Source organism: Gambusia affinis, linkage group LG09 (assembly GCF_019740435.1).
Source record: "Gambusia affinis linkage group LG09, SWU_Gaff_1.0, whole genome shotgun sequence".
Classification (NCBI taxonomy): Eukaryota; Metazoa; Chordata; class Actinopteri; order Cyprinodontiformes; family Poeciliidae; genus Gambusia; species Gambusia affinis.
In genome coordinates this window covers 13,358,567-13,376,767 of record NC_057876.1, presented here as the reverse complement: position 1 = coordinate 13,376,767, position 18,201 = coordinate 13,358,567, and the positions used below count along the sequence as shown (strand labels likewise).

The following is an 18,201-nucleotide window of genomic DNA, read 5'->3' as shown; positions in this document are numbered from 1 at the left end:
ACAAGATATCAGCCTCTTTTGAGAACCTATTTCACTGGAGTTCAGTCAAGATGGGCTGAATACTTCAGAGGCTGTTGGTCACCAATTGGCTGGGAGGTGGAGTCGGTGGTATTGCCATAAGAGCCACTCTCACACTTTCCTGTACTTCTGAGTCTTTTCTGGCTCTCTTCTGTTTTGAGTCAGACAAAAAGCCACAGACGGTTCAACGTAGCTTCCAAGTAGCCATTGTTGTGCTGCGCTTGTGTCGCGTACAGGTTAAGTTGAGCTACTTTTCGGAGTCAGCTGCCGCCCACTATATCATGACCCCACCTCCGAGTGTTGTTACTCAATTGTAATGAAAAACCACTCGAACCACAAAGTTGAGTCAAGTCGAGCTGTGCTGTAGCGGTACTAGTAACAAAGGGTTTGTAAGGTTACTCTACAACAGGGGTCTCAAACTCCAGTCCTCGAGGGCCGCTGTAGTGCAGTTTTTAGATGTGCCACAGGTACAAAACACTGGAATGAAATGGCTTAATTACCTCCTTCTTGTGTAGATCAGTTCGCCAGAGTCCTTGCTAATGACCTAATTATTCTATTCAGGTGTGGTGCAGCAGAGGCACATCTAAAAGTTGCAGGACTGCGGCCCTCCAGGACTGGAGTTTGACACCTGCTCTATAAGGATTAACAAGTATAATGTTCTTCTCCAGCAGTTACTTAATATATGCAAGCACAATTGATTTACTGTTTATTATATATTTTTAAAATGTTATATATCGAAATAACCTTATGTTTTATAATTTTGCATAACATGCTTCAATATGCTTAAAGACAACTGACTGTTCATTGTTTTGTGTGACCATTCTGGACAACAATGATTTCAATACTAATCAATATAATTGTGATTCTAATTTCTTTACATAACTGAGCAGAGCCACATTTATCTCATTTTTGCACTGCACTCAAATCACATATATTCTCCAGTTTTATTCGACACTGGTGAAACAGTGCCTCACACCCACATAGGGAACATAACAAAGCAAAACAACATCCATCAGATGAGCACTGAATTGACAGCAACCATGTTTTGGGAGTGCCCTGTTTATAGATCCAGACTTGTGCTGCTGCTCACTGAGCGGGCTCCTTTTGTTCATTAATTGATTGGCCTCCCCTGCTGGGCCTCAGTAACTAGGTTACACAGATCCATGAAAAGAGCAGGATCGGCCCCCCGGTGAAATGCGGAGGATAGGAGACTCCAGAAGCTGCAATCCGACTGTTAATATAACTAATGGGAGTGAAGACGGCAGTAACTTTATTGAAATCATCCTCATCTAATTAAAGCTGAGCAGCTGATGAGAGCGGAGAGCTGAGATGGAGGATGGCGGAGGCGATGTCACAGTCATATCTGCTGAACGGGCGAGGCTGCGGAAAGGTGGAGGGAAGTGACAGGGTGATGTTCACCGTCCATCTGTGACACTTTGCTTGCGCAGAGTGGCTGGAGAGACCTTGCGTCTCACCATTTGTCTCACTGTCACTCCTTCTCCCAGAAGAAGATAAGTACTCTAAAATCTGTACCATGAATGCCTTGCTCTGACATTTCACTCATCTTAATTGTATTTTGCACTCCAGTGAGACGCAACAAATTAGCCAGACTTCATTTATTTACTGAGAACATCTTGCCATGTTCACTGTTTCTGAAAGATGAAGCATTTAAATATGGAATCAAGCTTTAAAAAGCCATTTTCATGCACTCAAAGCCAGCTTGCAAACCTAAAATATTATCAAGCTTGTTGTTTAACATGTCGGATTTCTTTAAGTATGAAAAATGAGTGTCTTTGCATGATGTATCATATTTTACACTGCCTAATTCCTAGCTCCTGAAAATCCAAAATAAATTTTAAGAATCATTTCTCCAATTCATTTTTCTCTTTTTAACATCTTTTAATTTGAAAGGTCAGGAACAAGAAGGTCAGGTAAGGTGATTGTGTTATAATTAAAGTAAATTAATGGCAATGCCTGAAATTTTTAAGAGACTGCAAAGTATTCATATTCAAGTCATCAACAGTTTCAGTAGGAATATAATTATAGCAGACGTTCAGAAGGAACGTCTGCTATAAGCTGAATTCACCTAAACGTGGAAGTTTGTCAAGACATAAAATATCACAAAATGTAGCAAGAAACAAAACATTTAACACCAATTTTAACTGGCAAATAACTTATGCAAGACAAGTTGTATGTTTATTAATTTTTGATTTTGCTCTTGTATGAACAACAGATCTCTAATTTGTAATGAGCACACGCCTTTGCAGTGTGTCCACTAGCATGGACCGTATGCGTGCCAGTGGACCTAATCATCACCTTATCGTCAACTGTACTTACTGCCCTGTAATTCCAACAGTAAGCTTTGCACAGTTGGGCAGAGAGTTCAAGATAAGTATGCATGTCTCGTCACAGGGATTTGTTCTAAATGAGGAACAAGACTTTCACTGCCACAGTGATTGGTAAAACTGCAAATTGAAGATCATCATGACCTACACAGACAGAAGTGCAACATACTGGTCAGGCTGTGACGTTCCACTAATAACCAAAACGTTTTAGACTCAATTCCAGGACATATCTTCCAAATCTTAAAAAAAAAATAATAATAACATTTGCAACTTTATTACTATATATAGAAATTCTGACTTGCAACTTATAAATCTGCTCCTTTAAGAACTAATTGGAAAGATTAAGAAATGTTCTTTTCTTTTTCTCTGGCAGGTGTGCCAGAGATCCAGCTTCTTAGAAAGAGATTATAAGAAGAAAATTATGTCTAACTCAAACTGGAATTAGATTTTTCCATAGCAGATTCTTTAAAACACAGTTTCTAATTTTTGAGAAATTATTCAATTTATAAAATTAAAAAAATGGGGATTTGTAGTTGAGCCCCCAGCTGTATTTCAGTGATTGTTTGATTTTCAACCAAACCTACAATTGCAGATTATTGTTCAGTGATAGTAAATCTGCATGCTTCAGGACAGGTTTTACTCAGGGGCGCCTATGGGGGGAGGGAGATGGGGGTGTTATGACAATTCTAAGGGCCCCAACAGGGGCCTTCCACAAAAAAAAAAAAAAATTGGGGGCCCTGTCAATTAAAAAATTAATCATATTGTATTTTTGAAGACTATTTTTTAGCAATAAAAAGTTTATGTTCCCACTCCCAGACCAAAAAACACACATCCATATTTGCAATGAACCCCCCTGGATTTTCATGACACGGTTCGTTCCTGCTTGATGGCAACGGTGTTCAGCAGCAGTCAGTGGAAGACAAGAGCCCCAGTGGTTGTTGCTATGCAGCTAAGAAAAATTATAAAATTAGGTTTTCAAAAAAAAAAAAAAAATAGAGAGAGGAGAGAGAGAAAAAAAGTAAGAGTGTCAATTTATAACCCAGTTTTTGTCCAAGAGAGGTGGGTAGACTGTGTGAGATTATCAACCATTTAGCATAGTTAGCTTAGCTACAGACTACCGTTTGCCTCCATTTCACTAGCATTCTATGAATGAAGGAAAGAAATTACCAAGATATTTATATATGTAACCTATCCTTGTACCTCTTACCACACTTAGCAACAGATGAGTCAGTCAGCAGCTCTAACCCATGTCCCTCCTGACCCGTCCTCTCCTAAGTGAAATTAAAGCTTCAGTATGTAACTTTTTTTTACATATTTGATAAAACTGTCATTATGTTGTGACAGTATGGTATAACAGATAATCTGTGAAAAATATTTCCTCTGCTTTCTCAAAGTGCTACAAACAACCAGTCAGTGGCAGGAGAGTTTTAGTGCTTTCAATCACAATCTCATGTGGCTGCTCATCCTTCCTCCCCCTTGCTCTGTGCTAGGCTGCAGCTAGCATAGCCTGTTGTAAATGCTTAGTCTAGTAAGTATAGCTACCAGTGACGGCAGATAAACATTTTTCCAGTAATAATAATTTGTTTCTCCACCATTAGCACATTTAGCAGTGAGAGAATGAAGTTGATTGACAGCGCTAAGTCCCTCCTCCTGGTTCCGATTGCCTGTTTTGGCCAGAATGTTGCATTACTTTACCTACCAATAGTAGTTCAGGGAGGAGGTGGAGGAGATTGATTGTTTTCACAGATTATCTGTTTTATAACAAACTGTCACGACATGGTGACAGCTTTAACAAATATGGAGAAAACATATTTTTTTATTAAAATTACATACTGCAGCTTGAATAAAATGCAACTACATAGCATTTTTTGAGACGTCTGGATTCCTGTATGTGAATGTTGCACGTTGCTTTTGACTGTTGCTCGTGGGGAGAGACATGTCAGTACGCTAAAACTAATAGAAAGAATTTAAGCAACCTTCCTGCATACTGTATGTAGACTGTTGGGTGTAAAATATTGTGTAAATATTGTGCTAGTTATCAGTATTGGACCAAAAAAAGCAAGGCCGTTGAAAGCCTTTAAAATTGTGACGCTTTTGATAGGTCAAACAGACTCATAAAATTGTAACAGCAGGTGTGTGGGGGGGCCCAATTTAATTGGCGCCAAGATTACTGGCAGCGCCCCTGGTTATACTTAATACCTGATCTAAGCTGTAGATGCATGAAGGTAAACAATTTATTGGCTCATAAAACCTACTGTAAAAGCATATATTGACTGTCTTTTCTCTGTCTGGGGGCTAATGCTGCCAGTAGTCTTTGGCTGGTAGGCTGCAGCCTGTCTGACTGTGCATATGATGTAACTACTTTGTGGTTAGTTTGTAAATCTGACTAACATAATTGTATCTACATCTGTGCGATCATAAATGACACTTATTGGCAGTTCCCCCCGTCGTGGATACTGGCCAAAGAAAATGCTGGCACAACAAACAGAATGTATATTTATATGATGTTTTGTGTCAACTGCAATGCACTCGACTGGATTCTGCACTGAAGAAATTCAAGCCTAGAGTTTCAGGGAGTGAGGGGAAAAAAAAAACTGACACCCAGCCATAAACATTACAAAGAGGCTGACCTCAGACAAGCTGCCATAGTCATTAAAACCATGACCACTAACCAGCGTCTTTAAAAAAAAAAGCAAGAGTTTGAAGATGAGCTCCCTGCCGTCCCCCCCTTCTTTTTTTTTTTCCACAGGAGATAGAAGCTCTGGATTTAAATTGGATAATTGTACATGCAAACACATTTACATACAGTGACATTAAACTGCCACTGTGAGCGAACCACCAGAAACCAAATTTAGATTTAAAGAGGTATAAAAAGCTCTGTGCAAACAGTAAGCGTCCTTCCCAGCCACATAACTCCTCCAGTAACAGAGACATGCTTCGGGTTTATTGTCTGCACAGGAGCCGTCAGCCGAGGCAACGTGGGGCCTAAGCATCGCCCGCATACCGCAGAGGATACAAGTTTCCATCATACAGTTTATCCCTCAGGTGACAAGTCCGCGCTCCACTCGGCGACAGAGATGAGCGCAGGCCGTCAGGATGGCTCTGTCAGATGGATGAGTATGGGAACTGTGTGTGCTGATGGCGGTCAGCGTTTGGGATGAGTGGTGTGGATGTCGCTGGCAATGGAGTGGAATCTGAAATAAAATCAAACAAGCCCTAGGGCTGACTTTGAAAAAAAAAAAAAAAAAGTCTATCAGGGTATTACTCTGCAGAAAATTTTGCTGGCAGAGTACTTTTCAACCCAAGTGGGGTGCGACAGCTCGCAACACGATATTAATATATTATTTGATCCACGCGCCCTCGAGTAATGGAGCCATAATGCATTAAGAACTCCAGTGAGGCTGAAGACCCTGAGCAGTAAAACATTTGACCACTTCTCATATGAAATGACATTCAGGTCATGTGAGGACAGTGAAGCGGTGATGAGGTTAATATTACTGTTACTGGTAGCCAGAGGGAAGGAGAAAGAAGAAAGTGAGAGGACGGAGAGTGAGTGCAATGCATTTCACTTTTTTTGGCACATCAAATTACCTGCTCTGCAAAATGCAATGAAGAAGCAGCCTGCCCACTGCTAACAGCTTCTCTAATGGTGTTTGCCTTTAAAACCTTTATCATTAATTCATTGCCAAGAAATTTCCAGAAGCAAGGGTTGGAGCTATTGTTTTTAGCTGAACTGTGAACCAGAGCACTCAAGATCAGTGGAAGCCCAAAAACAGCTTTCTTTTGGAGGATGTTGAAATAATAATAAAAAAAAGGAGTTATAAGGTAATTAGCTCAAGTTTAATTTCAGACTATTCAGAAGGATGATTTGCTGAGAAGGGAGCATGTAGGGTGGTAATGAATGCTGCCGTTTTCCATTGTGCTTTCTGTCAGAAATGGATGGTTTGATTAAACACATGGCACATTCGAGACTAGAATCTGAAATTACTTTCTGTACCACTTTACAAAAATTGTACATAAAGAAAAAAAGTCATTTCTTTCACTGCATTTTTTTTTTTCAAAGATATCACCACACCCCAACCATACCTTTGAAGACAGCAATCCCAGTCACCTCTTATCAGTGTTCTACTCATCAAAAACTATTGTTTCTTCAAATATAGGTGAGCCACCATCGTAGGAAAAAGAAAAAAAAAGAAAGTTTACTTCTAAATCAATGCAATTAGGCATAGAGAGAAATGTGAGGCACGTTGTCACATCTCAAGAGCTTCAACAGGCCTCGCAAAAGGACAAGAAAATGACAGATGGAACACTGTGTGTGCAGATTTGGGAGGAGCCTGAGCAGGTGTACTTGACAAACCAGTTACTATGGAACCTAGGTAAAGCTTGTCCTAGATAATACAATATCACTGGGCTTATTGTTGACTTACAAAAAGGAGCAGGATGACCTGTTAATGTCAGATGCAGACAATGTTTGGCTTTGTTTACCAGTGGTTTGACCTCAGTGGCATCATAATGTCTACCACCATAAACGAAAGGTTTTTTCCTCCAGTAGGGTCTGGACAATAATAGAGTTTAGATAGGGTGTCCCGACAATGCAACATTAGTGCTTTATGTACAGTCTTTAAAAATTGCATCAAATTTGTTGTTAAACTTAAGGAAGCAATTTACAATTACGATAAATTTGTGTTAACTTCCTGGTCAAAATTCACTATGAACCCATTCCTGCTGTGAAGGTGTGTTACTTTTTCAAGTATCAGCCTAACCTCAAAAGATGAGACTCCAGTTAGTAATGGTTAAGTATAGTCAACACCATGTTGGCTCTCCAGTTAGTCTAGTTAGCTGCCATTGCACAACTATTTCCTGGTATCCAAACACTCAGATTGTTTCAATAGTTTCTAGGAAGTCTTTAGTCAGCAAAAGATTCCTTACTTGTAACAGAAAGACATCATGTCACAGTTAGGCTATATGCAGTGCTTCTCAATTCCAGTCCTCAGGCGCCCCTGCTCTGCATGTTTTATATGTACCTCTATTCCAGAACAGCTGATTCAAATGATTGCATGACCATTAAGTGCTGCAGAAGCCTGATAATCACCCACAGATACAATCCAGGTGTGTGGCAGAAGGGAAACACCTAAAACATGCAGGCAGATGGTGTGAGGACAGGAATTGAGAAACAAATTAGTCAAAGAAACAAGTATTCAGAGCAGAGGAAGACTAGGTGCTACCTAGGTGGTTAATTTTAGGCATTTAAACCTACTCAATGTGAAATTATTCCAATTTGTGAGGCAAACTGCTATATTATTGAATATTAAACATTTAAGTTTGTGTCTACTTTTTCCAACCACACAAGGTCGGTATTATTGCACAACATTACGCTGCTGGCTGTATGAATCTACATAATCAGCTGCAACTCATCAGGCCACCTTAACAACTGGTTTTACACTCACTGGTTTTGTCTCCACAAAAACACAGTTACATACAAGAGCACAAACTGTAGGTTGAGAGCAGGTTCTGTCATGTCTTGCCTCAATCAAGGATATGAAAGTCAAAAATACACATCCAAATGTCTCCACATCCAAATACTTTCAAGTCGAACAGAATAAACATTTAAATTTTGTGCCAGGCTGTCATTCTTGCTGAGGCATAATCTCATAGTTCTTTGGTAATTATCCAAACTGACTAACAATCAGATGATTGGGGCTCAGGAAACAGCTTCCAGCTTACCAACAGTCTTTTGCCAAAGCATTTGTGGTTAGTTGCTATAAGCTGGCAAAACGGCTTAAAAAGGGAGTCCATTTGGCTAAAAAGCCTACTGTTCTGAGGATTTCTTTACTTTTCTACAAACTCACCTATTTTTACTAAAAGGCGAGGAAACAGGCAATGGTTACTTCACATAGCTTCACATCAACATTTCTACTCTATCCCTTTAAAGTAATTTTAATAACAGAACCTCAGTAAATTGTGCAAGCCTAATTCTTCATTACAAGATCACAATGAAGCTTTTATCACCATTACAAACTTACCATCAGAGGTTTAAAATTAAAGGATTACAGTGCAAGCAAAAGCCTGAATATGTTAGCAAAATGTAAAAAAAAAAAAATCATAATAATAATAAATGTGGCAGAAGTGGTAAATTACACAGAAGAAAGGAAAAACAATGAATTGTGTTTCATCACCAGCTTCCCTCCACTTCTGCTACAAAACCATCTCTGGATTGGATCAGTAGCTGGAAAGTTTGCCACCAGCTGTGACCCCAGCTGGCATCTGATGAGTCTAATGCACTGGTAGGTCAATATGGAACAAGAACCCTTTTACTCCAATATCATGAATCTCAAAACCAAGCCTTTACCTTTTTATCGTTTGCTTAGATCAACATGTTCTCTGATGGAATTTGAGTGGGGGTTTGGGGAAGCATGTGGTGCATCTTTAATGTAACAATCGACGGCTCTCCAGGGAGTTATTGAATACCTTAGACTGCTGTAGTACTTTAGGAAGATTCAGCAGCTTATAGAAAAATGGTTACAGCCACATCTATGACCCAATCAAGTTTAACTACGACTAAGACTCAATGATTTGCCTTTTATTCATCTTCTAATTAAAATAAGTAATAGCCTGAAGACTTGAAGACTTTCCAATGTTTGAAGGAGTAGGGCAAAACCTAAAAGAGTCAGAAAGGAGAGGCAATAATGTAGTTTGATACGGATCCCGCTGAAAACAATCCATAGTTTAAAATTGCTTCCAGATGCTCAGTTGCCTTGCATATTTTGGCCCTATTTTGCCATTCTTTCAATCTTTGGGCTTCCTATTAGTTCTCATCTGCCAAGCCACCACCCAATGCATTTCTGGGACTGACTGCACCACTGGAAACTTTGGGTACTTTTGTCATTTATTTAAAAAATAAAAATAAAAAAAAAAGCACAGTTGAATCACAGTTTATGCTCTGCATCAAATGCCTGAAAAAACACCAACAATAAAATACAATCTTCACACTGCTCAACTTTATAGCAAAACCTGGCTGTTTCTTCAAAGACAGTGAACACATCTCCAGAGTGAGAATTTTTGTAATTTCACGGTAATTCAATTACACATGAGGCTGAGAATCCAAACAGGATCCAAGGTATGTTGTGAATAGTTTCATCCCTACAGCTGTTCAACAAACGTCATAGAAGTTTTGTACAAAACCTCAGCAGAGTGTGGTGATGGACTTGCACCCTGAAATGCAGTTCACATGCTGCACATTGATACAGACAGCTGTAATGGAGTCCAATGGGACATGCTGGATGTGGAAATGTTGGTAGTCTTTACAAAATCTACCAGTAATGGTGGGTGGACACAGGGCACATTTTCTACAAAATACACATAGAAATGTGTACTATAAGATGCTAGAGATAGTTTAAACCATCTGTCTTATAATCATTGCATCTTTATTTTGAAATAAAAATGAAATCATGATAAAATGAAGAAATGTGCAACACTGACTGCTCTCGCACAAGATAGGATGTCTCTTCTGCTTCTAGAAAAAAATAATAATTTATCACAAAAAGAGTTCTTCAGGCTCCTGTAAAAATCGGAGCTCTTCTTCCTTTCAAATATTGTTTGAAACACACATTACTATGAACAACACTTGTAGGAATTGGTCCATGTTTATGGGGGAAAAAAAAATGTTTAAGAGAAAAGGAGATTTACTAGAATTCTCTTTGCTGAGTTTTATTTGCACAGATCCCTCTGTTCCACAACCTGGAGGGTTTTAGTATAGCAGTAGATTTTCAGTGATGCAGAGACAGCTCTGTAACCTTGGGCTGTTTGGAGGAAAATTGTTTTATCTGAAAAAACATCTCATTGTTATAGCAGTTACATTCTCAACTTGTCAAGAAAGTTTAAAGAATGAATGACTGAATTTGCTAAAAATCATTATCAGGGGGTCGGAGCTTTACAGAATGCATGACGGGAAAATCAGTCAAAGAAATTTGTGTAGCTTTATATCGGTCTAGAATTTTCTAGCATTGACTTGTTTTGTTTGTGCGATACTAAGCCGGAGCAAACGTCACTGTAGGACAATTGGGAAACAGTACTGGGGATTAAAAGAGCATCAGTGGAAAAATAATTGACCTGAAATCTTCAAGCTGAGGCTACAACAAGCATTCAAAACTAACAAGTCATGAATACTAAAAAAAAAACCCTGAATGAATGCAACTGTATTATGTAACCAATTATGTACAGACATGCTTTAAGAAAAAACACAGCCACATGATCTACCTGTCACACCAAGTCTGTGCTCTTTTCTGCTTTTGTTTTCAGCAAACGAAGACTGACAGTGCAGTAAAACAAAGTTCTGCTCCACACAGCGTTAACAAAGACGTGTAACACATCTTTGTTCAAGATTTTTATTTTCTCTTTTGGACCTTTCAGGGATGTTTTCATTCAGACCTCCAGACCACCTGAAGGCTACCACCAGGAGAAAACCCTTTCACTGCTCTCATAACTGACATAGAGGGGAAAGGAGAGACATCCTCATGATCGCGATACGCTGTCAACTGACATTAAAGCGCACAACAAACATATACAGCCTTCTGGAAACATCTGTGGATTTGTGGAGGATTGTCAGGGAGGAAGGATAAACAACATGCTTACAAGCATCCCAAACCTTCATAACCAGAGCCCGTGTAATGCATAAATCACAAGGTTGTGGTTGTGGATCAAAGAGGACCAAGCGTTGCATGGTGCAAGTTGCAGGAAGTACATGAACCAAAAGAAAAACTAACTTTCTTCGAGAAGAAAGTGGAGCATGAGGGACACTGAAGAGAAAAAAACAAACGCACAGCTAATTGAGACGTTTAGTTCAAAGACATGCTTCAGCGATAACTTGAGCTCAGGAAAACATGAGAAGGTAGAATAATGGTCGCAAACAAAGTGGAGCAGAGAAGAAAACATGCAAATGGGGGGAACAAGAGAAGAAGAGAGAAATCCCTGACAAAGGCAATAGAACACAGTGAGAACACAGCGGTGCTGAGCACAACACACCAGAACAGGCTGTAATTGTGTTGTGCGGGACTGACCCCAGCGCATCCCAGCAGGCATTGCATGATGAATGGGCCTGGCATGACTACATCCCACACATCACCCTTCCTCCTCCACCTACCTCCTCCTCCTCCTCCTCCTCCTCACATGCTCTTTTCTCTTCCTCGCTTCCCTGTCACCACTATTAGCCCTCCTTCTGTCCCTCCCTTCTCTCTCTCTCCTCATCGCCCCCAAAAACCACACTCCATTCAGCCGCTGCCATCCCGCAAGATTAATTTGCATTCAGGGCACTTAGTCCTCGTATTGTGTTCTGACACAATGACATATTACAGTGCATGGCACACCTATTAAACATATAGTCTAGCATGAGGAACAATGCTTTTCTCCCGCCTTTTTCCTGCGAGATATTATGATGGAGTACAAATGTGTAGAGGGGGAAGCATGCCGGGGTACGGCTTGATTGGTTAAGAACACAGAGCAGCTGACACGGGAGTCGCCGCAGAATCATTACAGGAACAGTTAGATAACCTCGATTAATGATTCACTAGAGCCAAACTAATAAAGTGGGTCAGACTGTGTGTTGGCAGTGGTAGCGAGTGCGCAGAGACCTTCAGGTTAGGGCCCCGTGTGAAGAACAGAAGCAGCAAGATAGAGCTAGTAAAGGAAAATTAAAGAGGGAGAGAAAAGCAATAGAAGTGTTAGTGTAGCTCGAATCTAGACCCTGAGGAATGAGACAGTAATGCAGTGGAAATGGGCTTTTTCCTCTTTCTTTGCACACTCCCATTCTCCTTCCACTGATCCATCGTGCCAAAGTCCATACACAGTAAAAATGGCGGTGGTGAATTAACACCAACAGTGTTAATTTTAACACCCACAAAGTGTCTATATGTGTCCAAGTCAGCTGGTGTTAAAGTAACACTTTTCAAAGTGTTAAAAGTTTGACACCCATTTTTTTGTTAAATTAACACCAGATATTGTTAATATTCAACAATATGGAGTGTCACATTAACATTACAACGGTGTTGGTGTTAAAATATAATGTCAAAAGTAACACTAGTGTAGTGTTAACCTCAAATATAATATCGTGTTAAAAAGGTAAATAATTGACCCCACAAGGTGTCAATATCAACCAAATCCAGTGGTAAAAAAATATTCAAAACAATACACAGAAATGGAAAGTTAAACTTTTATTAAACCCATTTCAGTATTACAGACCTTCAATGCACAGCTCATACAAAACAGTGTTAAGGTGTGTGAATAGATTTTCCATGTTCTCAAAACATTCTCTGACTTTGTTTAAGGTTTGCTCATTCACTTCAGATGAAAGATATGCAAGAACAGCATCCTGTGCTTGAATATGAACATCATTAACAACCTCTTCCATTGAACAAGTTAAAGATTGCACAAGATTTCCAGAAAGTCCAGATGTTTGAACTTGGGCAATAACAGAGCAACACATGTCCATTAACTGCCTCTTTTTAGGAAGTCCTTGTTGACTAACAGAAGTACTACTCAATGCATCATCAGCACAAACATCATCAGTCTCAGCATTATCTGCTCCAACATTGTCCACATAAAAAGAATCTATAGCAGAATCTAGTGCTTTTTGAACCCAGAATATGTGTAAAAAAACATATGAACAGCTATGTTCCCCACGTTTAAAATGCAATTTGTGCCCTGGATACAAAGCATGACTAAATTTCAAACGCTGAAAAAGAGTTGAAGAATTTCTGTGCTGAACCTTGTGACTCTGAGGCTCTCCTTTGCTGTTGCCGCATCAATCCCATAAACTGTTGTTTGGATGAATGTGTAGAAGTTGAGGAGGGTTGCATTGTAGGACACAGCAAACACAAAGTGTGCCTTAAAAGTTCATCGAAGGCAGCCACTGCAGTCTGTGCGCACAAGGAATGGGCTTCTGATCCAGGATGATGTAGAACTTCAGAAAACTGCTCTTCTTCTCTCCAACGCAGAGGAGGAAGGGCTGTGCAGATCCAACTTTGCCAAGGAATGTTGCCATGCTTGTTCCAACCTAAGATTAAAAGACAGCACTTTAGAAATAATGATTTTAGTCCCTCACTAGCAACAAATTAAGAACATTTTCCACCTTCCTTTAGCTGTGAACATGCCACAAAAGGGGATATGACTTGCAAGGAAACTCCTGTGAGCTTAAGTGAAAAGATAATTTCTAATGGGCTCATACAATTCTTTGTGCCATTATTTTCCCATAACCAATTTTTTGTTCCATTTTGTCATAAAATTAACCCTGATCTCTTCCATCCCCTCCAAAAATAACTATAGATTTACAATACAAATAACGCGAAATAATGACTTTACATTTTACAGTCTTGTAAAAATTAGATCAATTTACAGTAAGTGAAGCACAATAATTCATGTCAAAAACATACCTTCATGAACTTCACAACACGATCAGCTGCCTCAGCTGCACTAACTTTTACATGTTTCTTCCCTTTGACGGTTGGAGGCAAGAGATGAACCAGCAGGAGAATGGCTGCCAAGTCACTGTCCCATTCTGATAAAATCATAACAAGCCATGCTTAGAATGCATATACATAGAAAAGACTGTTGAACATATTTATCTATCAATACATACCATAATCACTTGATTCCTCCTGAGCAGACAGAAGGTCATCCAGGTGAACGCTCTGTCCAAGGCTTTTGCTGACAGTGATGACCTTTGGTTTGTAGAACGTTGGCCATCTTGCAACAAACTTCCCCAAGATGTCTTCTCCAAAGAGCATGATGAAGTCCTGCTCAATCTAACAGAAGAAAAAATACCATCAAAAAACTCAATTCAAAAGTTCAGTTAATCAAATCTGGGAGTTTCTCACCAAGCCTGGTGTATCCAAGAATCTTGGGAAGTGATCCAAGATGAGTGATGACTGGTCCAGATCATGTAGCATATTCTGTCTATGCTTGAATGTTGCCTTCATTTTCCCCTTAACAACGTCCTGGTCTGATGCATGCTTCATTATGGACATTGCTTCTTTGCATCCATCACCAAACAGCTGTTCAGATGTTGAGGTCTGCCTTGTAGTTCTTGAGCAGTCAGGGAGTTCCTCTTAAAGTCACTTGCAGTGTTACGCTGAGCGTTTTTCAATCGATAGGCCAGGTAGCCCTGTCCACTTTGAGGATCGTAGAAATGTTCCTATCCCAGAACAGAAACCACAAAATATCAATTACATTGTATTCAAAAGGACAGTTACATGGTTAATCCACATTGTGAAAAAGATCTTCAGGTACTCACATAGCCAGTTGGTGAGCAATTATTTTTCAAACTGGGAAAGCGGGTGACAATTCCCAGGGCACAGGTGATGCGGACATTGACAGGAGGGACTCTCCTAAAACACAATTCAAAAAGAATATACCTGTTTCACATAGGGGTTAAACAAACTCACACCAATTAAGGAGAGGTTATGAACAGAAAACCCATTCTCAGCAATTACTAATTATTTGAATGATCATTATGTTAATAATTATGTTTTTTCAGATATATCACTTCCACTATCACTTTGAACACATCAGCTCTGTCAACTATATAAACTTCATCCAAGCTAGAGTGTTGAGCTAGCTAGCTAGTCAGAATCTGCTACCATATCAGCTAGCCCTAACGTGGCATTTTATACTTTTGCTTTGCTACTGGTACAGTCTACGGAGCCCTCTAGTGGACATGGGGATTTTTTTTTTCGCTCTCTTTTGCGTCCCCTCTCAAAAGTGTATTGCAAAGTTGACGAACCAGACAACACCCACAATGAGTCCATAAATTATATAAAGAGTTGAAAACATTCGACATTTATGTTGGATTAAAAACTTATTATTTTACGGAAAATTAACTGCTTCCTTAACAGTAAGGAACAACCTCGCCAAGGAATTTAAAAAAACATCCCCATATCCTCTCAGAGGCTAGCCGTTTGCAAAGTTAGCTTTTTAGATACACACATCGCCAATATTTCAAATAATACAGATATACAAGTATTATCCATGGTTTAAAACGACAACTAGAACTTACCAAATATAACAGAATTCAAATTTACCTTTCGACAAGATTAGGCAAAACGGCGGGACCTTGAATTTGGTGGATTTTCCATGCAAAATTAGTTAAATATCGTGCACTCTTTGAAGTCTCAAACTAAAAAGCACATTTACAACGAAACAATGGTCATATATGAATATTTAGCTTACCTTTAGGAAAGAATTGTGTCTTTCGTGGCGAAATGAAGCCGTACCGATCGACTGACTGCTGGCGTGACGACAGAAAGTAGAACGAACTCTGCAGCCGTTACGCGAAGGCGGGGCTTAAGCAACACCAACCAATTAACACTGGAATTTAACAACGCGAATTTTACGGAATTTACACTGGCAGTGTTATTTTAAAGCTGTGTGGTGTGAAAACAACACTCACACTCTTTATTTGACACTACACCTGAGATTTCAACACTGGCATTTTTACTGTGTAGGGAGTGAAAGAAAATAGGAAGGGGGGTGAGACGAAATTTAATTTGCTACACTGTCTCTAGCTATCACCCACTATGCCTGGGGGCCCGAAAAGAAATAGATTCTGGAATTTAAGAGAAAGAAAAAGTTGAGCGAAATAGGGAAATAAAAACAGGGGCATTTGGAGACAATGGCGCAGAGGGTGGCTGGGAGAAATGAGAGCGGCGTTTAAGAGGGGTGGGGGGTAAGTAGGTAGGAGGACGGTTATGTAGGCCAGATATTAACTGCGTGGTTATCATAAACCGGCCCTGAGGCCCGGCCATCTGGGGAGGCCATGGGGTTGTTCAAACAATCACATCAGCGTGGAGGACAGTCGCCGCTCCTCACAATGCAACGATCAAACTGAGAGGTAGCTGGGGGGTTAACAAGCCATTACTTCACCCTGTTGCTCTCCCAGGGGGGGAGGCGCAGGATGGAGCTCTGTTGGTTCTTCAAACCCCACAGCGCACCTTCGGGCTGTTAGTTGACAAAGAGGAGCTTAGTGGATGGACGGCAGCACAGAGGCCTCTGTTGGGGAGAAAAGAAAGAAGTAAGGGCGTTGACTATAGAGACAGTCGTGGATTATATTCGAGTCCCATTACTCGCCTCTAGCTTTTCACTACCTGTCACACAAGCACTCGGAGAACTAAAACAGTAAAGCCACAGTCTTTCCGACTTCAAAAGGCTGCTTTACTGTGGTAGATGAGCAGCAAAGCAGAATAAAGGAAGAAAAGAAAGAGGAATGTTAAAAGAAAAAAATGCTATCGCTATAGCAATGTGTCGTGGAATATTAGCATGAATTTCAGTGTCGGGGTTTAGACTTGAGAACAGAGCTGCACATTTGCTGGTGTCTATCTGCAGTGGTCATTGCGTCAGAGGCGCGGTGCCCAACAGTAGTGTTTTTGGACTGTGTGTGGAATCTGGAGAGAACCAACGCATGTACAGGGGAGAACATGCAAGTTCCATGCAGCCAGAACTCAACTTTTTTAGTTCCAACTGCGTCACCCGTAGCTACTTTCTCATTGTTCTTAAACTTGAATGAAAACCATCTAAATTGGTATTGGTAAAAATGTAATCACAAAAGTTATTTTTCCCTCCTGTAACAATAAACAATCTAAAAATTACACAGCTCAAATAGCCACAGAGGTAGACTGTGGGATTACAGAATGAATTAGTTTGTCAGATCTCTGAATCACTTCCACAACTTCACCTTAGCCCATTGAGATCCAATAAGCCCAGGTTGGGCTGCAGCAGAGAGTTGGGGGGCCATTACCAAGAGAAAACAAACACAGACCTTTGGCTGGGCTCACACAGCCTGGTCCAGACACCTGTGTTCCATTCACCGCTTATATCCGGCCACTTAACACTTCACAGAGGGGGTAGACTGCTGTTTGTGTTTGCAGGCTTGTACTGCTCACTGAAGATCCTCTAGTTAAGCTTTGCACGGCCTAAGAACTCCTCTGTAAGGACAGAAAGGTTCTGCTGTTGGGTTCTTCCGCTCAGGGCAGCCGGCTGTCAAACTACCCGACTGTCACGACGGACCCCACTTGTAGTCGCGCCTCTGAATAAAAGTGTTCAAAACTTGGCAAAGCGATTCTCATTCATCCTGCTGTTGTCTTTCAAAGTCTCCAGTCTTCCTTCTCCCCCATCTGTGCCTGTACTGACCTCCAGGTTGCCACCTGTCCCGCAAGCACTGCACAAACATTAGCGCACACACACTCACACCAGTACCACCCAGGCTGGATGAGACAGCATTGTTGCGGATTACTGGAGGGGTCCACTGGAAGCTGCCAGAACCTCCATCCTGGGATCTGCACTTCTTTCCACCCCAGTAACTCAAGTTAGAAAGCGGGTAAGTCATCAGCTTAGGTCCATTTGCTCATGAAATACACTAATCTAAAATGGAGATGATCCATATCTCTGGCTAAGCACTTATCTTTGCAACACAACAATTAGGTTAGATTGAAGGCTGAGCTCTTCATATGTATTAATGTCCATTTGCATCCCAGGATGACTCCCACTGTTCACAAACCAACCTCACTCAGAAACGGCAGCTGACTGGACATCAAGCAGCTAGCCGGTGCTTTGGCCCAAGGAGGCAGGAGAGAGGGGAAGAAAGGGTGAGCGAGAGAAATTCAGCTACATATTTACAGCCCTGGTGGGACCGTAAAAACACTCGCATATGAGAAACTGAGTGAGGTCAGAGACATGCATGTTTTTAAACAAGCGCAGTTGTCCTGCAGACAATCAGTTTCTGTCATCGCAGGCTAACAAAGGAAATCCGAAAACCCTGCTTGACCTTTGCGTAGGCGTCCGCTCCTGGCTTTCT

General features: G+C 40.6%; 2 protein-coding genes across 3 annotated transcripts in view; both read right to left on the bottom strand.

The window, feature by feature from the left end:
• Window positions 1-18,201, bottom strand: part of LOC122837601 (bifunctional heparan sulfate N-deacetylase/N-sulfotransferase 1-like) — a 69,112-nt gene that overhangs the window by 39,454 nt on the left and 11,457 nt on the right. The gene's annotated exons all lie outside the window — the stretch shown is intronic.
• On the bottom strand, window positions 12,235-16,032 carry LOC122837602. Of its 2 annotated transcripts, XM_044128052.1 has the most exons (6): window positions 15,582-16,032; window positions 14,647-14,740; window positions 14,231-14,547; window positions 13,993-14,158; window positions 13,787-13,911; window positions 12,235-13,410 (listed from the first exon to the last, which is right to left on the bottom strand). In XM_044128052.1, the coding sequence occupies exons 3-6, from the start codon at window positions 14,378-14,380 to the stop codon at window positions 13,243-13,245; spliced, it is 609 nt and encodes a 202-aa protein (XP_043983987.1). In that variant the 5' UTR covers window positions 14,381-14,547; window positions 14,647-14,740; window positions 15,582-16,032; the 3' UTR covers window positions 12,235-13,242. The 2 variants fall into 2 exon arrangements, with proteins under 2 accessions (XP_043983987.1, XP_043983986.1); XM_044128051.1 differs by lacking the exon at window positions 15,582-16,032 and having other exon boundaries at window positions 14,647-15,223.

Coding starts and splice junctions, on each gene's coding strand:
- LOC122837602 (XM_044128052.1), bottom strand. CDS start 14,380: ATGTCCATAATGAAGCATGCATCAGACCAGGACGTTGTTAAGGGGAAA. Junction 13,912..13,992: donor GGAGGAATCAAGTGATTATG/GTATGTATTGAT, acceptor TGATTTTATCAG/AATGGGACAGTGACTTGGCA. Junction 13,411..13,786: donor GTGTTGTGAAGTTCATGAAG/GTATGTTTTTGA, acceptor TTTTAATCTTAG/GTTGGAACAAGCATGGCAAC.